Raw genomic sequence first — 19,289 nt, forward strand, 5'->3', positions numbered from 1 at the left:
CCATTTATTAAAAGCCACAGTTCATTAAGCCAAATGCTGCTGGCGTATTTACTCAGAGAAGCGGGGCCGGGCTCAGCTCCCACCAGGACCAGGGCTCCCCGGGGGAGCAGCAGCAGCCCTCAGCCCGCCAGCAGCGAGGCCAGCACAAACCTGCACCCAGCCAAGCCTGCGAGGGGCTGCGGTGCCTCCCCAGCCCTGCCGGGGGCACCCATGGGTGGTGCCGGGGGTGCTTCGCCCTGTCCTGCTGAGCAGGGGGTGGTCACGGAGCGTGCCAAGGGGTGCTTGGCATGCAGGGCTGGGGAGTGTCTCCAGGAGCTCCATCGGGGATGTCCCCATGGCTGCACGCAGGTTTTATTGCATCTGAAGCGAGCCCGGGCTACGAAGCCATGCCCCGTCACACTGGGACCCCTCCTGAGAGCATCAGAGCTAGAACCCGGATCAGACACGCACCCCTTCAGAGCCGGTCCCGTTAATGGCAAGCACAGATTGGCTTCAGACAGGGGACGACGGCTTCCAGCAGCAAGCCAAGAGGGGGTTGTGTGAGAGCTGTTGTTTGCCAAAAGCTACCAGATTGCACCCAGAGCTTTCACTCCTCCAAGCTGCCGCTTGACATCTCTGTTACGGCCCCTCTGCTGTGCCGTTGCGTCAGCTCCCGGAGCACCGGGGGGCTGTGACAATGACAGGGGGGCTTTGGGACACGGGGAAAGTGCTCGGGGCTTCCCACTTCCAGGGGGCAGCGGGAAAGACGGGCTCACCACTGCACAGCCCCACGCCTCCTGCTCTCTGGGATGGCTCTTAACCTTCAGGATGGACGAGCGCGACGCTCCACAAGGCACCAAGCGGCCACCGCAACCACAACCCCATAAAACCAAGCTGTGGACGAGCCAAAACCAAAGTCGCCCAGCAAAGACCTGCCCAAATGCAACCACAGCTGCCTAGCCAAGCCCCCGGCGCCGAACGAGCTCCGTGTCAGCATCGACGAGCTGGCAATTCCCCTCCGGGACCTCCTCGCCGCTCGTTCCCCCGTGGTGCACGGGGCTCTGCGGCTGGGGAGGGATCACAACGGGCTCGGTGGTACCCGAGAGATGGAGACACAAGGGAGGGAGCCGTGCCAGCATCGCTGGGAGGAGCAGGCAGCAGAGGGCAGTGAAGAAATCCCATCTCGCAGAGTTTGTGAGTGTAATTCATTCCAGCGGGAGACATCCAAAAGACTTTATCAAGTGCAATTGTCCCACTGCGCCTTTCACCTGCACACACTTGCAAGACAGTCTGGAGTAACTACAGAGTCTCCCTTTACAGTCATAGCTGAAAGGAGCATTATAAAGGTGAATTAACATTTAAAAAGAATGTAAAAAACCCAGAACTGTTCTAATGATGATTAATGGGAAGCTATAAGGGAGGCCATGACCTCCTAGTGTCATTAAATGGATTGGCAGGTTTCTGAGCATTAATTATAAATAGCCACAGGAGTTCTAGTGCTTAGCAGAATGATGATAAATCCATGACACAGGCAGAGGGACAAGGAGCCAGGAGCACAGCGGGATGTGCGCCCACGTGTGCACACGTCAGCGTGCAAGGAAATGTGGGTTTGCACGTGTCTTACATGCAGGAGAGACACCAAAAGGGAAAAGTGTAAGCGAGGCCATCTGAGCACACTTCTGTGTTTGGGTGGATACGAGGATGGAGAGAGGGAAATGGGTAAATGATAAATTAGGCCCTGCCAGTCAATCACATTTCCTAAATGTTTTATATCCCAAAAGCTATAAAAGCAATATTCCTTTCTGGCCTTATTGGAGCCATTTCTGTAAGGCAATTGCATCTGTTTCCTTGGGGATTTAAGCTGAACTGTGCCTTGGCTTTTTTTTTTTTTTCCACTCCCCTTTTATATTTACTCTCTAGCCTGCTACCAAAGAAGGGTCAGAGCGTGCATACAAATAGGGAGGAAGAGGGAAAAACAAACAGCCCCGAACCAGTGACCGGCAGTGATGCACAGACAAGTGGCGGCTGCGAACTTCTGCAAATTCCCCAGCCCATTAGCAAAGGAACGGCTGCAATCGTCAGCGGCCGCCTGCGTTCTGAAGCAGTCTGCTCTCGGCTTAACATTTCCTTTGCTTTAACGCGCGTTATTCTGCAATTGCACAGATATTTCAGGGCCCTGCGTCCCGGGGCACTGCTGCGTGTTTGCTGGGATGCGCTCAGCCTGCCCGGGCTTTGCAGCGCTGCAGGAGCAGCGGTGCCACGCTCCCGCTAGCCGCATTGCTATTGCGAGAGCCCTCGGCGGGATGCTCGGCGATAAAAACCCAAATCCTCCCCAAACGCCCAGGGGATGCCGCGCGTGCTCCCCAGGCTGCGGGAGGTGAGCTGTGCGCGGGCGCGACCGCGGGAGCTCGGCGCAAAATGAGAGCCAGCAGCGTGTCAGAGTCCCCGGAGCGCCGAGCCCAGCCTATTTATCCAGGAGCTGAATAAATACACAGGATGAATTGAGTGAGGGCTTCAGGTTCCTTAATGAACTCTCCCAATGAACCGCATCGACTCCGCAGAGCAAAGTCCCCTCTTGCTGCCCACGCAGAGAACAAAAGGCGCTGGGGAGATGCCAGGGGGGCAGCCCCATGCCAGGGCACCCAGAAAATCCGCCCGGAGGCTCCCAGCATCCACACTCCATCACCAAACCACCTGTACCGGAATGCAAAATACCCCTGTTTCCATTTAGATTTAAGTATCATTACCTCGCTGGGCTCTTCCAGAGGAAGGCATTATTTCAGCTGATTGGAAAACGGTGGCGAAAGAACAGGTTCTCCATACAATTTTCTTCATATCCTATTAGTTGCAATACAATTACAGCGAATACATCAATTCTTGGTCCCAGCAGCTCCTGGAAAGAGCCACTATTAAAAGCTGACTTATTAATGGAATTGTACATCCAGGATTAATCGGGCCGTGTTGGCCATTTTCATTTCTCACTCCACAAGTGCTTTTGTTTGCTTAATAGGCTGAAGTAACTTGAGAATGACACAACTTAGAGCTTCCCCCATTTGCTGTGCATATCGCCAGCAAATTTAATCACTCTTTATTTTACAGCGTTGCTCGGGGATAAAATCTGGTACGCGCCACCGGGGAAATCCACAGAGCAGTCAAGACGAGGGGTGAGGAGGGAGAAAAGGCAGTTTCCCTTTGGAAGAGCATGGCAGAGCCAGCAAGGGGAAACCCCTGATTGATCCAACCTCAAAAATCCCAAGGGGATTTGCAATACCAAAACCAAGTGATGAAGCAAGCTGGTAGGAAGAGAGCCAGGCTACCTCTACGGTATCCTATGAGTGCTTTGAAAGCCTCCAGCTGCCCCAAAAAGAGCAGCCCCACCCCCCCAAAAAAAATCACCCCAAAAAAGTGCACCCCTGCCCACTCCCTTGGAAGTCCTATAAGCCAAAGGCAGGATGCCAGCCCCATTTCTGCGGCTGGGAGCGAGCCCCGCTGTCTCCCAGCGCAGACATTACCATAGAGGTGAAGTCAATGCATGTTGAAGCATGGTAATACAGTATGACTTTCCCCTTTAATGGAATTTTTCTAGCCCACTAGGAAAAAAAAGACTCCATTAGCCATACTACAAAGGCTCCTACTTATTAGTATTTTAGAACAGCGGCAAAAACATTTCTTGAATCTAATTATTGCTGACAAATATGAAAATTGAAATCAAAGTTAAATTTTCAGCTACAGTGCCTCATACGGCAGCAGCTCGCCGGCTCCCAACTATTGCATCAACACATTTATTCTGCTGAGGCGGCTGCGGAGATGGGCCCCCCCCCAGCCCACCCCTCCGTCTTCGCAGGCATTAGCTCTGACATATTCATCTCCGCAGCCGGGGCCGCGGAACTAACTCGGTGTGTTTGCCAGTCGCACACGAGCCTTGCAAGGGGCTAAAGGCGAAGGGAATAAGGGGAATAAGGGAATAAAAATTGTGTTTTTACATTTTTGTATCCAGCTTCGCCCTCTCCCACCCTGCTCTCCAAAAAAAAAAAAAAAATAAAGTCATCGGGCGATTTTAAATTCCTCGAGATAGAGGATCTGGAAGGGAGGGGAGAGAAGAGGGGGAAGGAGAAAAAAAAAGCCTTGTCAACATATTTCCTTTCTCCTGCCTCCCCCCCCAACATACTGTAAAAATCAATCCCCTTTGTCATTTTGCTCTGCTTGTGTGAATGTTTAATGGCTGTCGAGGGAGATAATGATTGCTGCTAGGAAATTCATTTCAGATTTGCTATTTATAAAGTACTTGGTGCTCAGGTGGGAAATTAACATAAGGAAGGGGGAAAGGGACCGAACGGGGAAAGGAAAGCAGCAGGAGAGGAGGGACGAGAGGCACCGGGGTGGCTGGAGGGATCTGCGCCCTAAAGGGGGATGTGCCCAGTATCTGCCCCTCTTCTGGGGTAGAATAAAAGGGTTTGTGCAAGGTGGGGATGCTCGCGGTGGGGTCCCACAGGTGCTCCCCGGCACGCTGCCCCGTGCGCATCCTGCATCCCTCGCGGCCACGGGTACCCAGCCCCTCATGGGTTTTACATCTGGGTGATGCCCCTGCACACCTTCAACCCCAAACCCCTCCACGGGTCCCGTTCCTCTCCTCCCGGGCTAACCTCGCCTCTCCCGGCTCTCCCCAACCTGTTGCTGCAGGAGGGTCCCAAATCCCGAGGGAACTCCCCGGGGTAGCGCAGCCCCCGGAGCCCCGTGCAGGCAGCGCAGCCATGGAGTTCCTAATTCATCGTCTCAGAAGTTGCTTTTCACTTTCTGATTTTTCAATAATAGGCTTGGTAGGAATCCCTTAAGCTGCTGAAATAAGCTGAAAACCGCTTTTCCCGCCATTTACATAAACACAAGTGGATCAGAAGGAATAATCATAGTTTATGCATTATTTTGGGGCTTTGGAGCCGGCTGCTAACGTGACGGCAGGTTTTGAAGCTGAAAACATACAACGGGAAGCGGTGACGCGCGGAAAAGCAGCACAAAAGGTAAACAACAAATTACACAAATTTTTTAATGTTGCATTCAGTGACAGCTCGGCTGCCCGGACCCCTCTGGTGGCTTCTACGCCCCACCAGCATCGTTCCAAACTGGGCTTCATTAAGAGAGATGTCATCAGGCAAAACCCAAATCCACCCCTCGCCAGCCAGCCCCGATGCTCCTTGGCCCAATATCAAAAACCCCGGCACTGGCGTTGGGGATTGACTTCGCAAGAAGTCTCGTGTAGGCACCCTCTCATCTATACATACCATCTGTCCCGCAGAAAGGGAATAAAGCCTGCAAACAACCAAACCAACCCGGGAACTTAGCCTTGTTCACCAGACAGCCTCCTAAAGAGGAGGGGGGGTTGGAAAAAGGCACGCTTACAGGGCGAGATAACATTAGGGCATTAATGAACCCTGCTGCACTTCAAGCGCTTGTCGGGCTTCCAACGAGGCGGGTTGGATTTGGCTTTCAAACCAGGTCTTTAAATCAAGAACGCTGCTTCTGACAAAAATCAAAACATTAGCAGAGGATCTGTTTTGAAGAAATAACAATAAAAAATGCAACAAGGCTCGAGACTCGAGGCTCTTTTGATAGTGCTGGAATACCGCCTTCAGATTGCTTTTTTTTTTTTTGCTTGAAATAACTTCACAACTTTGTACATAGGCTTCTGTAAGCTCAGAAACGGAAGCAAAATACTTCAAATCAATCCTTAGTTTTCTCAGATTTTTCTGTCACTGGGAATTTGCCATCGCCCTGTTTTGGAATGGAAAAAAAAAAATACTCTGCTTCATTTCGAGTACTACATATTTTCCCGTGGTGCTTCCTACTTCCTAGCAGCTGTGGTTTCCCACCACGAGTCACGGCAGGCGAAGGATCTGGGGTGCTACAGGCTCCTTCCCAAGCTGAACCAAGGCTTTGCCAGGCTTGGTGATGTACAGTAGGGGAAAGACCCCATTCCCCAGGCAAACACAGGCCAGACCGAGGAGGGGAAAGTTGGCACCCTTATGTTAGGCCACCCAGGGAAGGGAACAGGCTTTGCAGAAGCTGCGCCAGCTCCTATCAGCATCTCCCCAGTGTTTGAAAGGAAAAAATCCAACACTGCACACAGGGTGCCCGCTAACAAGGGCTTTGCTCCTGCTCGGAGCCGCACTCCTCGGCTGCATCGTGCCTCTTTGGGCTCCCCTGCTCAGCAGGCGGGAGGTGGAGGAGTCGGAGGAAGGGAAAGCAAGGGGGGAGGATGCCAAGAAGCGAACATTGTCTTTAGTGGGAACAGTCAACGGGACGAGGGGGTCGAAGGGTCAATTAATTTACAACGGCTTTCAGCATCGGACATATTAACTGTAAGCGCATCAAAAATCCATGATATCCTTCTTGGCAGGAGATAAGAGAGCACGGTGAAGGCAGCACCTCTGATTTATTATTAACCAAGAGCAAGGTGTGTGCTTCGGGAAGGAAGAGGGAGACGGCTAGCAACTCCAGGCTACCGCAGCTGCAGCTCCCAACGTGCTGGGAGCACAGGGCATGTGATGCCTGCGGGATGCAGCACCTGCAGAATGGCCCCGGGGTTAGGGTGTCCCAAGGGGTGCGTTCACAGAGGGCTTTTTAATTATTATTTTTGCCTATTAAAGCTACTAAACGCATGAGAAGCTGCAGGCGTGGAGGTACAGGATGCTGGCTGATGATGGGAGACAGCAGCACGGCTTGGGCTTCCAGTGCAGAATCCCAAAACCTGGCATCCTGCTCCTCTTGGCCCCTGTTTGAAACCAAGAGCTCAAGTCCAAGTGGCAGCTCCGAGGCAGCTGCAAGCCTTTGCCATGAACATCTGAGACGGATCATGGCTTGGTCCCACTGAGTGACAGGAGATTTGCCACCGCGCATCAAAGTACTATCAGCAACACTGAAAAAAAATCACATTTATCTTCTTCAGGGCTTTGCCCTAGGAAGGCACCCCTTGGACTGGGGAACAAGCAAAGAAAACGTTGCCCTCTCCTGCCAATTCTGAAGTTTGAAAAGGAAAGACAAATGCAGAAGAGCTTTTTTCTGATCCCCCAGCCAAAAAGATGTCCCCATATGGTGCTTTGTGTGCTGTGGGGAGGGCTGGAGCCCACCTCGCCAGGCTGACCACAAGTTGCTGGAAGCAGCTGCTGAGCCATCCCCCTCCACCTCGGCTTGTTGCAGAAAACAGCGAGCCCTGCTTGCTGACTTGACCCAGATCTGTCAACTGATCCATTTTTCCCCATAGGGAAAAAATAAATTGGGGAGGGGGACCACAAATATGGATATTTTTAAGCAAAAGCAGCAAGGAAAATAAACGAAGCAGACATTGGGAACACTGAAAGCACTTGTCTCATGCATGAGTCAGGGCTCGCACAACAGGCAGATGGAAAAAAACCATGAGCCAGGGTTACTGTGATGGTCAAAATGCCTACAGAGATAAGGCAAAGAGTGCTTTGGGGGCATCCCAAAACTGGTTGCGTCCTCCAGAGCACCCGGTGTGGCCAACTGGGGGCAGGAGGGCTAGACAAGCCTGGTTTGGCCAGGCTGGGATAGTCCCAAAGATGCTTCAGAAACGCTCCTGCACCAGAGGAGCTTTGTGCACAGCACCTAGCATGACACAATCTCTGTTCGATGACTGAGGCTCCTAAATGCTGCTGTAGCTACAGCATGAACCAACCCTAGGTTGAGTTCCCCACCACACTGCACCAGAACCCATCTCATTACAAATTGCAACTCTTTTAATGATGAAATCTCCCCTATATGTTGTGCAAAGCAACACAAACAGCTTTGCTGCCCAGCCCACCATTGCATGAACAGATCCGTGTCCGCGCACGGAAAGAAGGAAGCAACAACAAGGTCTGCACGAGGAATCCCCGCCCTGCAAAGCTGCTTGGAGCACCCACGGCACAGCCACCAACCCCACCACCACCCTGAGCGCCAGCCCAGCTCTCCCGGTGCCATCCCAGGGCTTTGCGCAATGCAGCCTGCTTTCAGAAGCATCCTTTTCATGGCAAAGGTCTGCCTGGGTTCCTGTTTACTCTGCTGAGTCTTAAAAATGTGCCAATTAATCCCATGCGGTGGCCTGATTTCCAGGGGTGCCGGATACCTGCTTACAGCTCCGGTTAAAATCAACAAGAGTGACAGATGTTGGGCAACGCTCGAAACCAGGCCATTGAGTACCCAGACCGCATTCCCCTCCTTTTATGTACTGCATATAACTGGGTTATCTAATCATGTAGGTATTGATTATTGCTGTTATTACCTATTAAGTAGCTATTTTCTGCTGTTGGGGGGTGAATATCGCGTTTCATTGACCCGCACGGTAACCGTTAACCACCAACAAAGCCACATCTAATATTTCCCCCGGGGAACAATAAATCTGGGTATTCACAGAAAGACGTCGATACACATAATTTTTCTTATACACATTCATTAGCGCAATTACCTTCTTGCACAAACTGCCAGAAGGTTTCCCCCCCCCGCCTCCGTGGAGAAAAAGTCCTCCCGCGACGCGCAGCCCCGACCCGCACCCAAATCCTTCTCCTCCCTAGGGACATGTCCCCAGGCCAAATCCTGCCCTCCAAGCACACACAAACCCAGCCCGTGGTGCTGCTCATGAGTTATCTGCAACCCCGCCACACCGAGGGAGCAAATGATTCTTTCAAACGAGGAGCGCTCAGCACACGCTGCTGACATATGCTGTTGTTTTACATACCTATTGCAGCGCGTATGCTTATTAGAATAAGGTCTTTATGCTAATTTGGAAATCAACTTCCCATAATTCTTGGCTTACAGATGCTAAGGGCCCGGCTAAATCTTCTATGACCTTTTAGCCTGGTTAATCCTTCTCGGCACGGTTGAGCGAGGAGTTTTCTTCTCTCTTCCCCCTCCCAAGAGCTGGGGTGGGATTTTTGCACAAGCCCCCCCCCTTCCTCAAGGAATCCAGGTGGTTAGGAGCAAGGGACACCAGGAAAGCACTAGAGCACCCCCATAATCTAAAACAGGGCAAGAGGGAAGAGAAAATGATGGGTCCTTGAACTTTTGATGCTCATTGCCACTGCTTTGTATCAAACATCAGAGCTCCACAAAGACAACAGGAGCTGTGCTGCCAAAGGGGGGGCTCGCTCCCCAGCGCCTGGGGATCTCCTGGAGGCACCCACAGGACTCGACACCCACCAGTCCTTATTTCGGGGGCACCTTTCCAAAGGAAAAAAAAAAAAAAAAAGAAACACAGGAAAGCTGCAAAACTTGGACGACCTATGGATGTTTGGATGTTTGCGTAAATACAGATGGTCAAGCACCTATGAATTACCCCACTTCACGCTCCTCTCTACTCTCAAGCACCCTCGCGAACCACTCTCCTTATTGTTTGTTTGGCTGTAAAAAGGTAAATGACCTGGAGTATTGATAAACTGCTGCAGAGGGCAGCACAGATCTCTTGAGCCGTTTGGAGTAGATTTGTGCAAAACAGTTGTTTTTGTTTTTTTTTCCCTGCATAACGATAATTTTCACATTTTCCACCACAAAACAGTTCCACTTTTGTACACGCAGCCAGACAGAAAAGTTAAAAATGCAAGGCGCTCTGCGGCTGGCAGCAGGGCTCACGAAGCAGCAGCACCCGGCTGCTTTCATCTTCGGCAACGCGCACACGGGCTCGATCCTATGCATTACCTTTGGGGTTGAACGGCCCCTGGTTTCTCAAATCCTGCTTTGAAAGTTTTTGCTAAAAAGCAAAATTATTTTGCCTGGGAAGTTTATTTCCTTCAAACGACTCCTGCACACACAGTTACGCAAGAAGTCCTCCCGGGGGGGGGGATCTCCTTCCCCCCAACCACGCAGCGCTGACAATCCAGCATACCCAATGCCTCCCGGCCCCAAAAAGACCCAAACTTCTCCCTGCTGAGTGCTTCCCGGTGCGGTGTTTTCCCCATCACCCCCCAGCTCTGCCCTGGCCCCCCCCAGGGCAGGCCGTGATGCAGCTCCCAGCTTCCCCCCACCCCGGCAGTGACTCAGGGCCTTGTGGCACCCACATCGCTCCTGCGCGGCACGGCTGGGCGCAGGGGGGCACGGAGGATGCTTGCCTGGGGAGGCAGCCCGTTCCCTCCCCACCCCCCAAGCCGCTCTGCTGCTGAGGGGAATAAAAATCAAGGAGAAGAAAAAAAAAAAAAATCAACTTTTTGATCTGCAAGCTTTGATGGAAGCAGAGGGAAGAAGCGTGAGAGATGAGCAGAGGCAGAGAATAAGGCTGCAAGGAAGCCAAAAGAAAGCATTAAAAGGCACAGATTCTGCACAAGGGAAAGCGGAGGGGGGGGGGAAGGACCGACGGCCACCCCTCCGGGGGAGCCCCAGCTCCCCACCACCCAACCACGGAGGTGGCAGCAGCGGGGAGCAGGGCTCCCAGCCCCGGGAACCCCCCCTGGGAGCGGGGCGCCGTGCCCAGCAGCGCGAGAAGGCAGCCGCAACCCTTGGAGCAGGAGGGCGAGCGGGAGGAAGGCGAAGAGGAGAAATGCCTCGGCGTGTGCCGTGCATGCTAAGCAGCCCGCGCCGGTCGATATGGCACGGGCGGCTCTCCGCAAGAGCGGGCCCAGCCTGCCCAGGAGAGAGAAGTTTGAGCGCGGGGCTGCTGCCGGCCATCTCCCCCCACCCCGAGCCGCGGGGGCTTCGCTCCCCGCTGGGATCCCGCAGCAGAGCGGCTGATGGAGGGGGACCAGGCAGGGCTGCTTTGGGCGTGCGGGTGCCTAAATCCCATCGCCGACCCCCAGCAGGCTGCAGGGCAGCACAGAGCAGGCCGGCCCCTGCTGCAATCCCCCTCCTCGTGCAAAAGGGGCAGCACAGGCTGACCCCCCCCCCCCCCCCCCCCCAGGGCTGCCTGCACCCTGTAGATGTCCCCCAGGGGCAGCCAGCACCCCCGGGACCATCCATCCCCAGCACCAGGCGTGCAGCCCAGGCTGCCTCTCCCCTTCCCAGCCCCGCAGACAGCCCGGTGCAGGATGCGGCCCCATCCAACCCCCCCGACCCCCCCCCCCCCCCCGAGGTAACCCCGCTCCCACAGCCCCTCCAGATGGCTGCGAGGAGACTAACGCAAGCTGACAGGCTCGGCGCTGCCGGCCAGCTGGGGCCAGCTCACGTCTCCTCCTTCCCCCCTCGCTTTTTTAACATTAACATAATTTTTTTTTATTTTATTTATTTATTTTTTTTTGGAAAGCCCCCTTAAGCATCATCCCCAGGGGATGGAGGGGACCAGCAGAGCTCACCCGGGACACGCCAGACACCCAATTCCCCAACTCCCCAGCCCGGGGCAGGGCAGGCAGGACCCGGGGCTGCACCGAGTTTTTGGGACGACCTTGCAAGCGGGTCCGGCAAAGCAAAGGGGGGGGCGGGGGGGACAGCACAGAGGGGCCCCGACACCCCTTTTACCCCCCCGCCTGTTGGATGCATCGCTCCTGCGGGAACTAAGTTGAGCTGCCGGAGATGGCAGAGCCATTTGGCACCACCCAAAATGAAATAAATAAAATACAAATTGAGCACCGGGGCGGGTGGGGGGGGGGGGTGCTCCTCAAGAAGTTCCCAGCACACCCCGAGGAGGGGGGGGGGGGCACGAAGAGGGTGATGCCACCGCACCGCAGCCCCGCATCCGCACCCCTGCAACTTAACATCAGGCTGGGGACCCCCCCCCCCTTATTTTGGGGGGCTTCTCGCCCTCTCCCAGCCTTTCCCCCCCGATGCTGCCGGGGGGGGGGGGGTCGCGGTTCCCCCCAACACACCCCCCCCCCGGCTCCTTGGGGCTGCACCCCCCGCAGCACCCCCGCCCGGCCCTACCTTGGGAGAGGAGGAGCGCGGCCATCCCGGCGAAGATCACCCAAGAGACGGGGTGCTGCATTTTCGCCTGGGCCATGCTCACCGCGGGCTGCGATTCTCCCCCCTCCTTCCCCACTCGCTGCCTGCCGGGGAGAGGTTTAAAATCCAGCGTTTCCCAGAGCGGAGCGCAGGTTTCGGGGAAGGGGATGGGGGGGGGAAGCGGGGAAGGAAAAGGGGATGGGGGAGAAGGGGGGGGGGGGGGGAACGGGGGGGGAATAAAATTAAAAAAAAAATCGGGGAAAAAAAAATCCGCGCCGCGGGGCGGGGGAGGGAAAAAAATAAAAAATAAAAAAAAGGGGGGGGGAAAAAAAGAGGGAAAGGGGGGGTCGGAAGGGGCGGCAAGGTGCGAGGGACAGGCGCTGCGTGCCCGCCGCTCCGGCCCGCACCGCACCGCAGCCGCCGCTCCGGCAGCGCCCGCCCCGCCCCGCGCTCATTGGCTCCGGGGCCGCCGCCGAGGCCGCCCCGCACCGCTCCCGCACCCGCACCCGTCCCGCGGCCCCGACCCGCCCCCGGGGGTAGGGGTCCTCGGCGCGCAGCCCCCCGGGGGGTAGAGCAAGGATGGGAGCAGGAGGCGCGCCAAGGCTCAGCCGCCTCCTCCTCGCGTGAGGAAGGCTGCGTGTGGGTCACCCGCGTGGTGACGCTCACATGGGTCCCCTCGGGAGCCCCTTGCCATGTTCCCCTCCGATATCCGCAGCCTGTTTCACAAAATAACCCTCCTGCTACCCAAACCATCCCGGCCGGGTCCAGACAACCCAAACCATCCCATCCATCCACAACCCCCAACCCAACCCATCCATCCATCGCCCCCATCCCATCCATCCCTCCAGAACCCCCAGCCCAACCCATCCATCGCCCCCATCCCACCCATCCATCCACAACGCCCAACCCAACCATCGCCCCCATCCCATCCATCCCTCCCTCCACCATCCCCAACCCAACCATCCCATTCCTCCACCACCCCCCACACATCCCATCCCTCCACCACCCAACGCCACCAGCATGACGCCAACCAGCCCGCACACATAAGGCCCCCAAGACCAAAATCTTAATTTTTCTCCAGCATTCGTCCAGCACACAGAATACTAGAAGCACCGAACCCCGAGAATCCCGCCTGATGAAACCCAAATAAGTATCACGTTAAATATTCCTTATTTTCATCAGTGGTAAGGATGGCTCATTTCGTTGCGTGAGGTGACTCACGGCCCCGTAAAACAACATTATAGGCAGAAAAATGACAAAGCAAAAAAAAAAAATCTTGGCTTTTCACATTTACTCCTCCTCAGAGCCTTCCAAAATCTGAGCTGTTCACTTTGCAATTCAGAAGATTTGGCTGCAAACTCTGGGAAAATCCAGCTGCGTTTCTCTCTTCCCTCCCTATCGCTGCCGCCCAGAGAGATCTGCCGAGGCGGACCTGGGCCAGCAGCTCTGCTGGAGGAAGGCGACAAACAAGAGGTGCCAGTCCCTCCCCTGCAGTCCCTTCTGACCCCGGCAATCCCAAAGGGAGCGGGGAGCTCGGTGCGGTGTCCCTGGCCTTGCTCCCCATCCTCTCCGTGGCTCGGGTCAGGCTGCACACCTTGAGGAGGTGCAGGGCTCTCCACCAGCATCTCATGGTCACAGCCTCCCAGCTCCTTGGGTGGCAAAGGGAAGGGGACAGGACTGTTAGTGACCCAGATCTGGGCTACGGAGTATTTTTAGGCAAGTTTTTTTGACACCCAGACCTCCCCATCTCATACAGGCAAGGCTCGAGCCACCCCTCCAGCCCCAAGCAACGCAATGCCTCGGTCACCTCAAGTTGCCCCGTTTGGGGCCCTTCTGGCAAGGTGTAAGGGTTCCTCTCGCCAAAACATCATCTCACCCTCTCTGCACCTTCCCCACCACCCCACCACCAAGTTCCCTATGACCCCACAAAGTGCCAAGCAGCCGCCGCCACCGCCCTCCCCAGCGCTTCTGAACCTGACCCCGGCTGCCGAGCCAGCTCCCGTGGCTGGAAACGGTCCATTAGGTTAGTTTGGTTTATTACCTACACATTATCCTTTAAAAAACAAAACTTCCCCGTCTATTTGCTTAAGCAGAGAGAGCAGTTTATAAGCAGGCCCTGTGCAGTAGCTGTTCTTCCTACGGATTTGTTCTATGCATTATTAATTCACACAGCACTCGTTCAGAGCACGTATATTTACCCGATGCACCGGAACAGCTCTTAAGGAGCCTTCGGCTTGTGGCTTTGTGGAACATCAACTTTTCATGTTGAACAGCAGGTGATGTTCAACAGAATGCCTTGCAATAAATGCCTAATATCCATTACCCTCATACATATCTATGTGCTGGGCTGATAGGAACATACAGATAGCAGGGCTGCACTCCCGAGATAGGGGGATGGGGGGGGAAAGAAGTTATTCATTGGAAATCACACGTATGCGAGGTGTTAAATGCTGTACCTGCATGCATAGCGAGCTGCAGAGAGAGGGGAGGAAGGCCCCTTTTTGGCAAAAAAAAGTCCACAAAGTTTTAGATGAGATCCCCCCCTCTCCCCCCGATCTGCAGACCAAAGTACAACACCTTACCCAAAAGTCTGCAGGGGAAAAAAAAAAAAGTGACATGCTGTTTTGAAATGAAACCTCTAACTGGCTCTAAAAGGAACGTCATGACCTTGCTGAGCAGCACTGCATAATTTTTAATAGACATTTTTTGCTGGAACTGACATACTCCCAGGCGTGGTTTTATTTCGCTAACATTTTTCCAGAGGGAAATGCCATGTTTCATTGGATTTTTTTTCATCATCCCTACATATACATACCTATAATTACCATATGCATTACAATAGCATTCACAAGCCTTTGATAAGATCCCCGTTCCATTATGTTAGACTCTGTGTGTACACCCGGTGAAAAACAGTCCCTCCCCTGAGCTCTGAGAGTCAAAACAGAGAAAGCAGAGAAAGGTGTTGAGACAAGAGCAAATTACTCCTCATTTTACAGGAGTAAAGCTTCGGAAGGCTAAGTCACCACCTGAGGTCAGAAGGGGAATTTCCAGCGGTGCCAAAAATGAACACAGGTCTCCCAACTCCTACACGGGGGGGTTCAGGACTTTCCTGCTTCCTCGTGCCACGTCCCCCATCCTAGGTCACTTCTGCTTCCTCCTGCACCAGCGCAAGGGGTGGGCTCAGGGAACGCTTCCGCAGAGCGCCACGACAGCTCTGGGACCAGCCAGCAATGCACCAAACACCCCTTTTTCTTAACGAGGGATGCAGACCACGGGGGGAAAAGTCATAAAGCTTCTGCTCAAAGCATCCGCCGGCCTACTCAAAGGCACTTTGGCACCCCCGTGCCCTTGCACGCACAGGACGCACGGAGCCAGACAGACGAGTACCACAGGCAGTCGCCGTGCGTGTGGATGCTCGGCTTTGCTCCTTTAATTACACCTCCTACGGGCAAGAAAGATAAGCCCAAATGGAGTGACTGCATGAAGGGAGGAAGCCTATAAGTTATTCATAAGTTCAGGCTCAAGCTCCTCTCTTGCTTTCGCTCCATGACACCTTCAAAACATATTATTCATCTATTTTTTCCTCCTCTGGGAAGAGAGATGGTAATTGTAGTAAATATATCACTGCCAAGTCATCCTCGCAGCCTCCGAGCCTGCACGGCGCTAGGGGTAGGGATCAAAGGCAGCGGCCGCTCGCGAGACGTTTTGGGGTGTCCAGGCTCCGTGAAGGACATCTCCCTGCTGCCAGTGGGGAAAAGCCCCCACAGCTCCAGGACACGGGGCATTCAGGCATTCACCATCCCCAGTCAAACCCTATCAGCCTGATCGCCTCTGCCCCATTTTGGGCTAAAATCCTACAATTCCTCCTTAGCATTTGGGAGCAGCTCTGCAGCAATCTGGCCCAAAGACTCCCCTGCGCCCTCACCGAGCTCTGACCGGGACTGCCTATTCACTCGGGGTGCTGCACCCCATTTCCATCACAGCCTGAGGGAATTCGGGCAAAACAAGGAGCAACCCACACCATGGAGCAAGCGTGATGGGACATGGCTCTGCTCCTAGCTCACGGAACAACACAGTCACCAGCAGCCTTGCCTGCAGAGAGCCTCGGGAAACAAGAGCCATGGCACAGAGGTTTTGTTTGCCCTCTCCAGGCTGTTCCAGACAGTGTAAAGCACCTAACGCTACTGCCAGCTGAAGCAGCTCTCCTCGAGCTCAAGAGGTTGGTTTTTCTGAATGCAGCGACGCGGATTCCTCATCTCAGCCCCATCGCATCGCTCACCACACAGAGCATTTGTTGCACTCCAGCGCAAAAATAACCCTGAAAGCAAAGTCTGTGGGCACTCCAGAGAGGGGAGGGCGAAGGCATTACCATAAGGCGCCTCGGAGAAGAGAGACGGGGCATGGATTTTATTTGTCCTCGATTCCCTGGGAGGTCATTTACCGCAGTGCCCCTGGCACTTCCCCAGCCTTTTCCAGCACATTTGATTCTTGTGAGTTTTCTTAACCTCATCTCCTTCATTGGTTATTGCTCCTCCAGTGCTGAACTCAGCAAGATCGCTTCTGTTTAGAAAGAGATTAGCGCTGAGTACATTAAACAGGGTAATGCCACTTACTAAAGGGCACCGGATCACCACCCAGCTCCGAATGCCCCCAGCACCTTCCCAAAACGGGGGTCTCCAGCCAGGACTGCTCGCAGCAGAAGCCTGCGATGCACCACACACACCAGCCTAGTGCCCCTGCAAGCCCTGCAGAGCACCCTGCTGTGATGGGCACCTTCCTCTGCTGGGTCAGTGCCTGAACATCTCTGGGCTGCAAGCCCCGAGGGCTGCATCCCCATGGGCACACCATCATGCTGCAAATCATGCCCTCGCCTCATGCACAAGGTCTGCGTTATCCAAAAAAATTAAAAAATTCCCATTTTCAAGCACCTTGCAGCACAAGCAAAGTGACAGGGTTTGACCCAGCAAGGCAGTAAGAGCCTCCGGAGGGGAGCTCAACGGCCGCAACCTGCTCGGTCCCACCATCCCCTCAATTCCCTCCTTTCCCCAAACCAACCAGATTCCTCCTCACTCCAAACATTTTGCAGGGACGTTTTTCCAGCGCCCACCCGCCGGAGCACGTGCCGCCACCGGTCCCTGTCCCAGCCGGGCTCTTATCGCAGCTCACCACCTCGGCGCCGTGCTTCCCAGCTGATGAGATGTCTGTTTACCCACGGATTATAAGGAGGCTACAAGCCCACCCGGGGAAGAGGCACTGTTGCATGGGCAAAGACTCTGCAAACAGATGGCTCGAGGAGATAGAGGATGTTTGCTACCTTGTGCGTGCTTTGGGCTTGAGGGTGACGCAGCCCTAGCACATCCCTACGTTCCTTTTTATTTTTTTTTTTCCTCCTTGAGCTCTCTACCACCTCTCGGGGACTTGGAGAGCAAAGACAGAGACTCAGCCAGCTGCTGGAGTTTGTTTGGGAAATAAAGGAGCCTGCAGCCCCCTTGGTGTCCCAGGCAGCCTCATCGCACACAAACCCTGCTTGCTGTGCTCCCAGGTTGTGTGATCTGGTATTTATTGACTGATATTCCCCCTTCTGGAAGGGCCGTCCCCAACACAGAGACCCCACCCGGAATGCAGTGCCCGAGCACACCCAGCACCTCTTGTGTTTTTGGAGAGCTGGCACGACACCTCCAAACCCATTTCCTCTCCAGCTGGGAAAGGAGAAACCCAGGTAAAACCCAGGTAATCCAGCCCTACATGGAGCAAGAGTCCTTTTTCCCAAATAACCCACCACTTTTGGAAATCCGCATTTGAGATTTGAGCTTCTCCCACTTGTCGTGCCCCCCCCAGACCGACTGCATTCCCCGTCTGCTCCTTCTCCCCTCCACCCAAACCTGCGCAGGCCGGTGGCGTTATTCATCAGGCTCAAAGCACATTCAAGATCAGTCCTGTAACCTGCCCGGCACAGCCAGAAAATTGAACGTGGTAGGAAAAAAAAAAAAAGGAAGGAAAAGAAAAAAAGAAAGAGGCAGCTCTTGTCAAGAGCGCGGTAGTACAAGGAAGTAATTTTTCTCTCCCCGTTTCAGTTGGACGGCGCTGTGTACGTCTGCGCTAGACGCTGCCTCCTTTCTTCTCCACCGTGCAGCTGGAGCATCAGCAAATTGGAGAGGGGAGACACAGGGGGAAGGCAATAGCAACTGAAATTGGATCCTATTGAATTTTCAATAGGACACCAAAAATATATACATATTTCAGGGCGCGCGTGTATAGATATAAGTCAATGGAGGGATCCGTGAATAGCCGGTTCTGAATAATTACAGTGGGGGGAAAATCATTGGAATAATTAGCAGTTGCTACCAGAACATTCAGGGAAATGAAATGCCGAGTGGTGTTTATTAAACAGCGCTTTATTTTCAGTTTAGGGCATTTGGGAAGAAATTAGGTGGCAAATACACAGCAGTGCTGAATGATTGGAAAAGCCTGGGATCATTAAGATTGCTCAAGCTGCCTTGCTCATCCCCTCCATTTCTTCCCCTCCTTCTGCCTTTCCTCGCTGTTTCTCTCCTCCTTTCCTGTGTTGCAGCTGCAGCAGCCTCAGGAAGGGGCTCCTGCAGCCCCCAAATCTCACCACCACACCACGAGACACCAGACCAGAGCACCCAGCTGCTACCAGCCAGCAACCCCAGGGACACCCTTTTTGATCACCTGCAACTTCCAAAAGCTTTGAGGATTTGTGGGGTTTTTTTTTGCACCGATACCCTTGGAAAGCTGACGCACAGCCCACCCAGCACTCCGCAAGCCTCAAACAGCGCCTGGCATACGCTTGGCTTTCTTCTTTCTTTGAGAAGAGCAAAAGCCACATGAAATTACTGTGCAGCACAGGAAAGAGAGCAGGAGGGAGACTGAGCACGGCCAACAGGCTCGAGCCTTGGAACAGCAAAGGGTCGGATAGGAAGAGTAGCAGGAAGAGCGCACAACCACATACGAAGAGCAGGTAGACTCCGGGAGTCTACTTTTAGGAAGGAATAGCACTTTCTCAGCCTAACGGACATTTTCTGACAGCTGTGAGCTTCGCAAAATAGGGCAGGAAAAAGAAAGGATCAAAAAAGTGCATACGCTTCAGAACCACGCAGCCCCCGGCCTGCTGGAGGTCATTCACCATCCCCACCACCGCCACCTCCGAGCCAGGATTTAATGAGGACGTTGCACACGGATCCTGGTGGAGCGCGAAGACGAGAGAAAGCAGGACAGGACGCCACAGGGAGGGGAAACGAGGTGGGGAGCACAAGTCCACGTCCCTCACCAGCTCCCATCCCTTCTCCCCTACCTGCGGTAGCGCAAGGTAATCAGACACTGGGCTGAGGAAGGAGAGATGAAGTTTTAAGGGAGGTGGAAGCTCCTACGTGTATGCACATGGTTTAGATATCTCAAAAGATTTCACACTGTATTTCACATTATTCACATTTCTAAGCCTC

The 19,289-nt window shown here is 54.1% G+C and overlaps 1 protein-coding gene across 6 annotated transcripts in view; it reads right to left on the reverse strand.

Annotated features, from left to right (window-relative positions):
- The window catches only part of LOC308182841 (protein CEPU-1), a 343,323-nt gene that overhangs the window by 315,902 nt on the left and 8,132 nt on the right, over positions 1–19,289 (reverse strand). The window contains exon 1 of one of the 6 annotated variants that reach the window (XM_080568126.1): positions 11,809–12,262. The exons of 4 other annotated variants lie outside the window; for them this stretch is intronic. In XM_080568126.1, coding sequence (XP_080424252.1) covers positions 11,809–11,884 — 76 coding nt within the window. In that variant the 5' untranslated portion in view covers positions 11,885–12,262. Of the gene's footprint in view, positions 1–11,808; positions 12,263–19,289 lie in introns of those variants that run through there. One more of the 6 variants, XM_080568123.1, reaches the window with a different exon arrangement.

The sequence above is a fragment of the Anser brachyrhynchus genome (genome assembly GCF_964034855.1).
Source record: "Anser brachyrhynchus genome assembly, chromosome: 25".
Classification (NCBI taxonomy): domain Eukaryota; kingdom Metazoa; phylum Chordata; class Aves; order Anseriformes; family Anatidae; genus Anser; species Anser brachyrhynchus.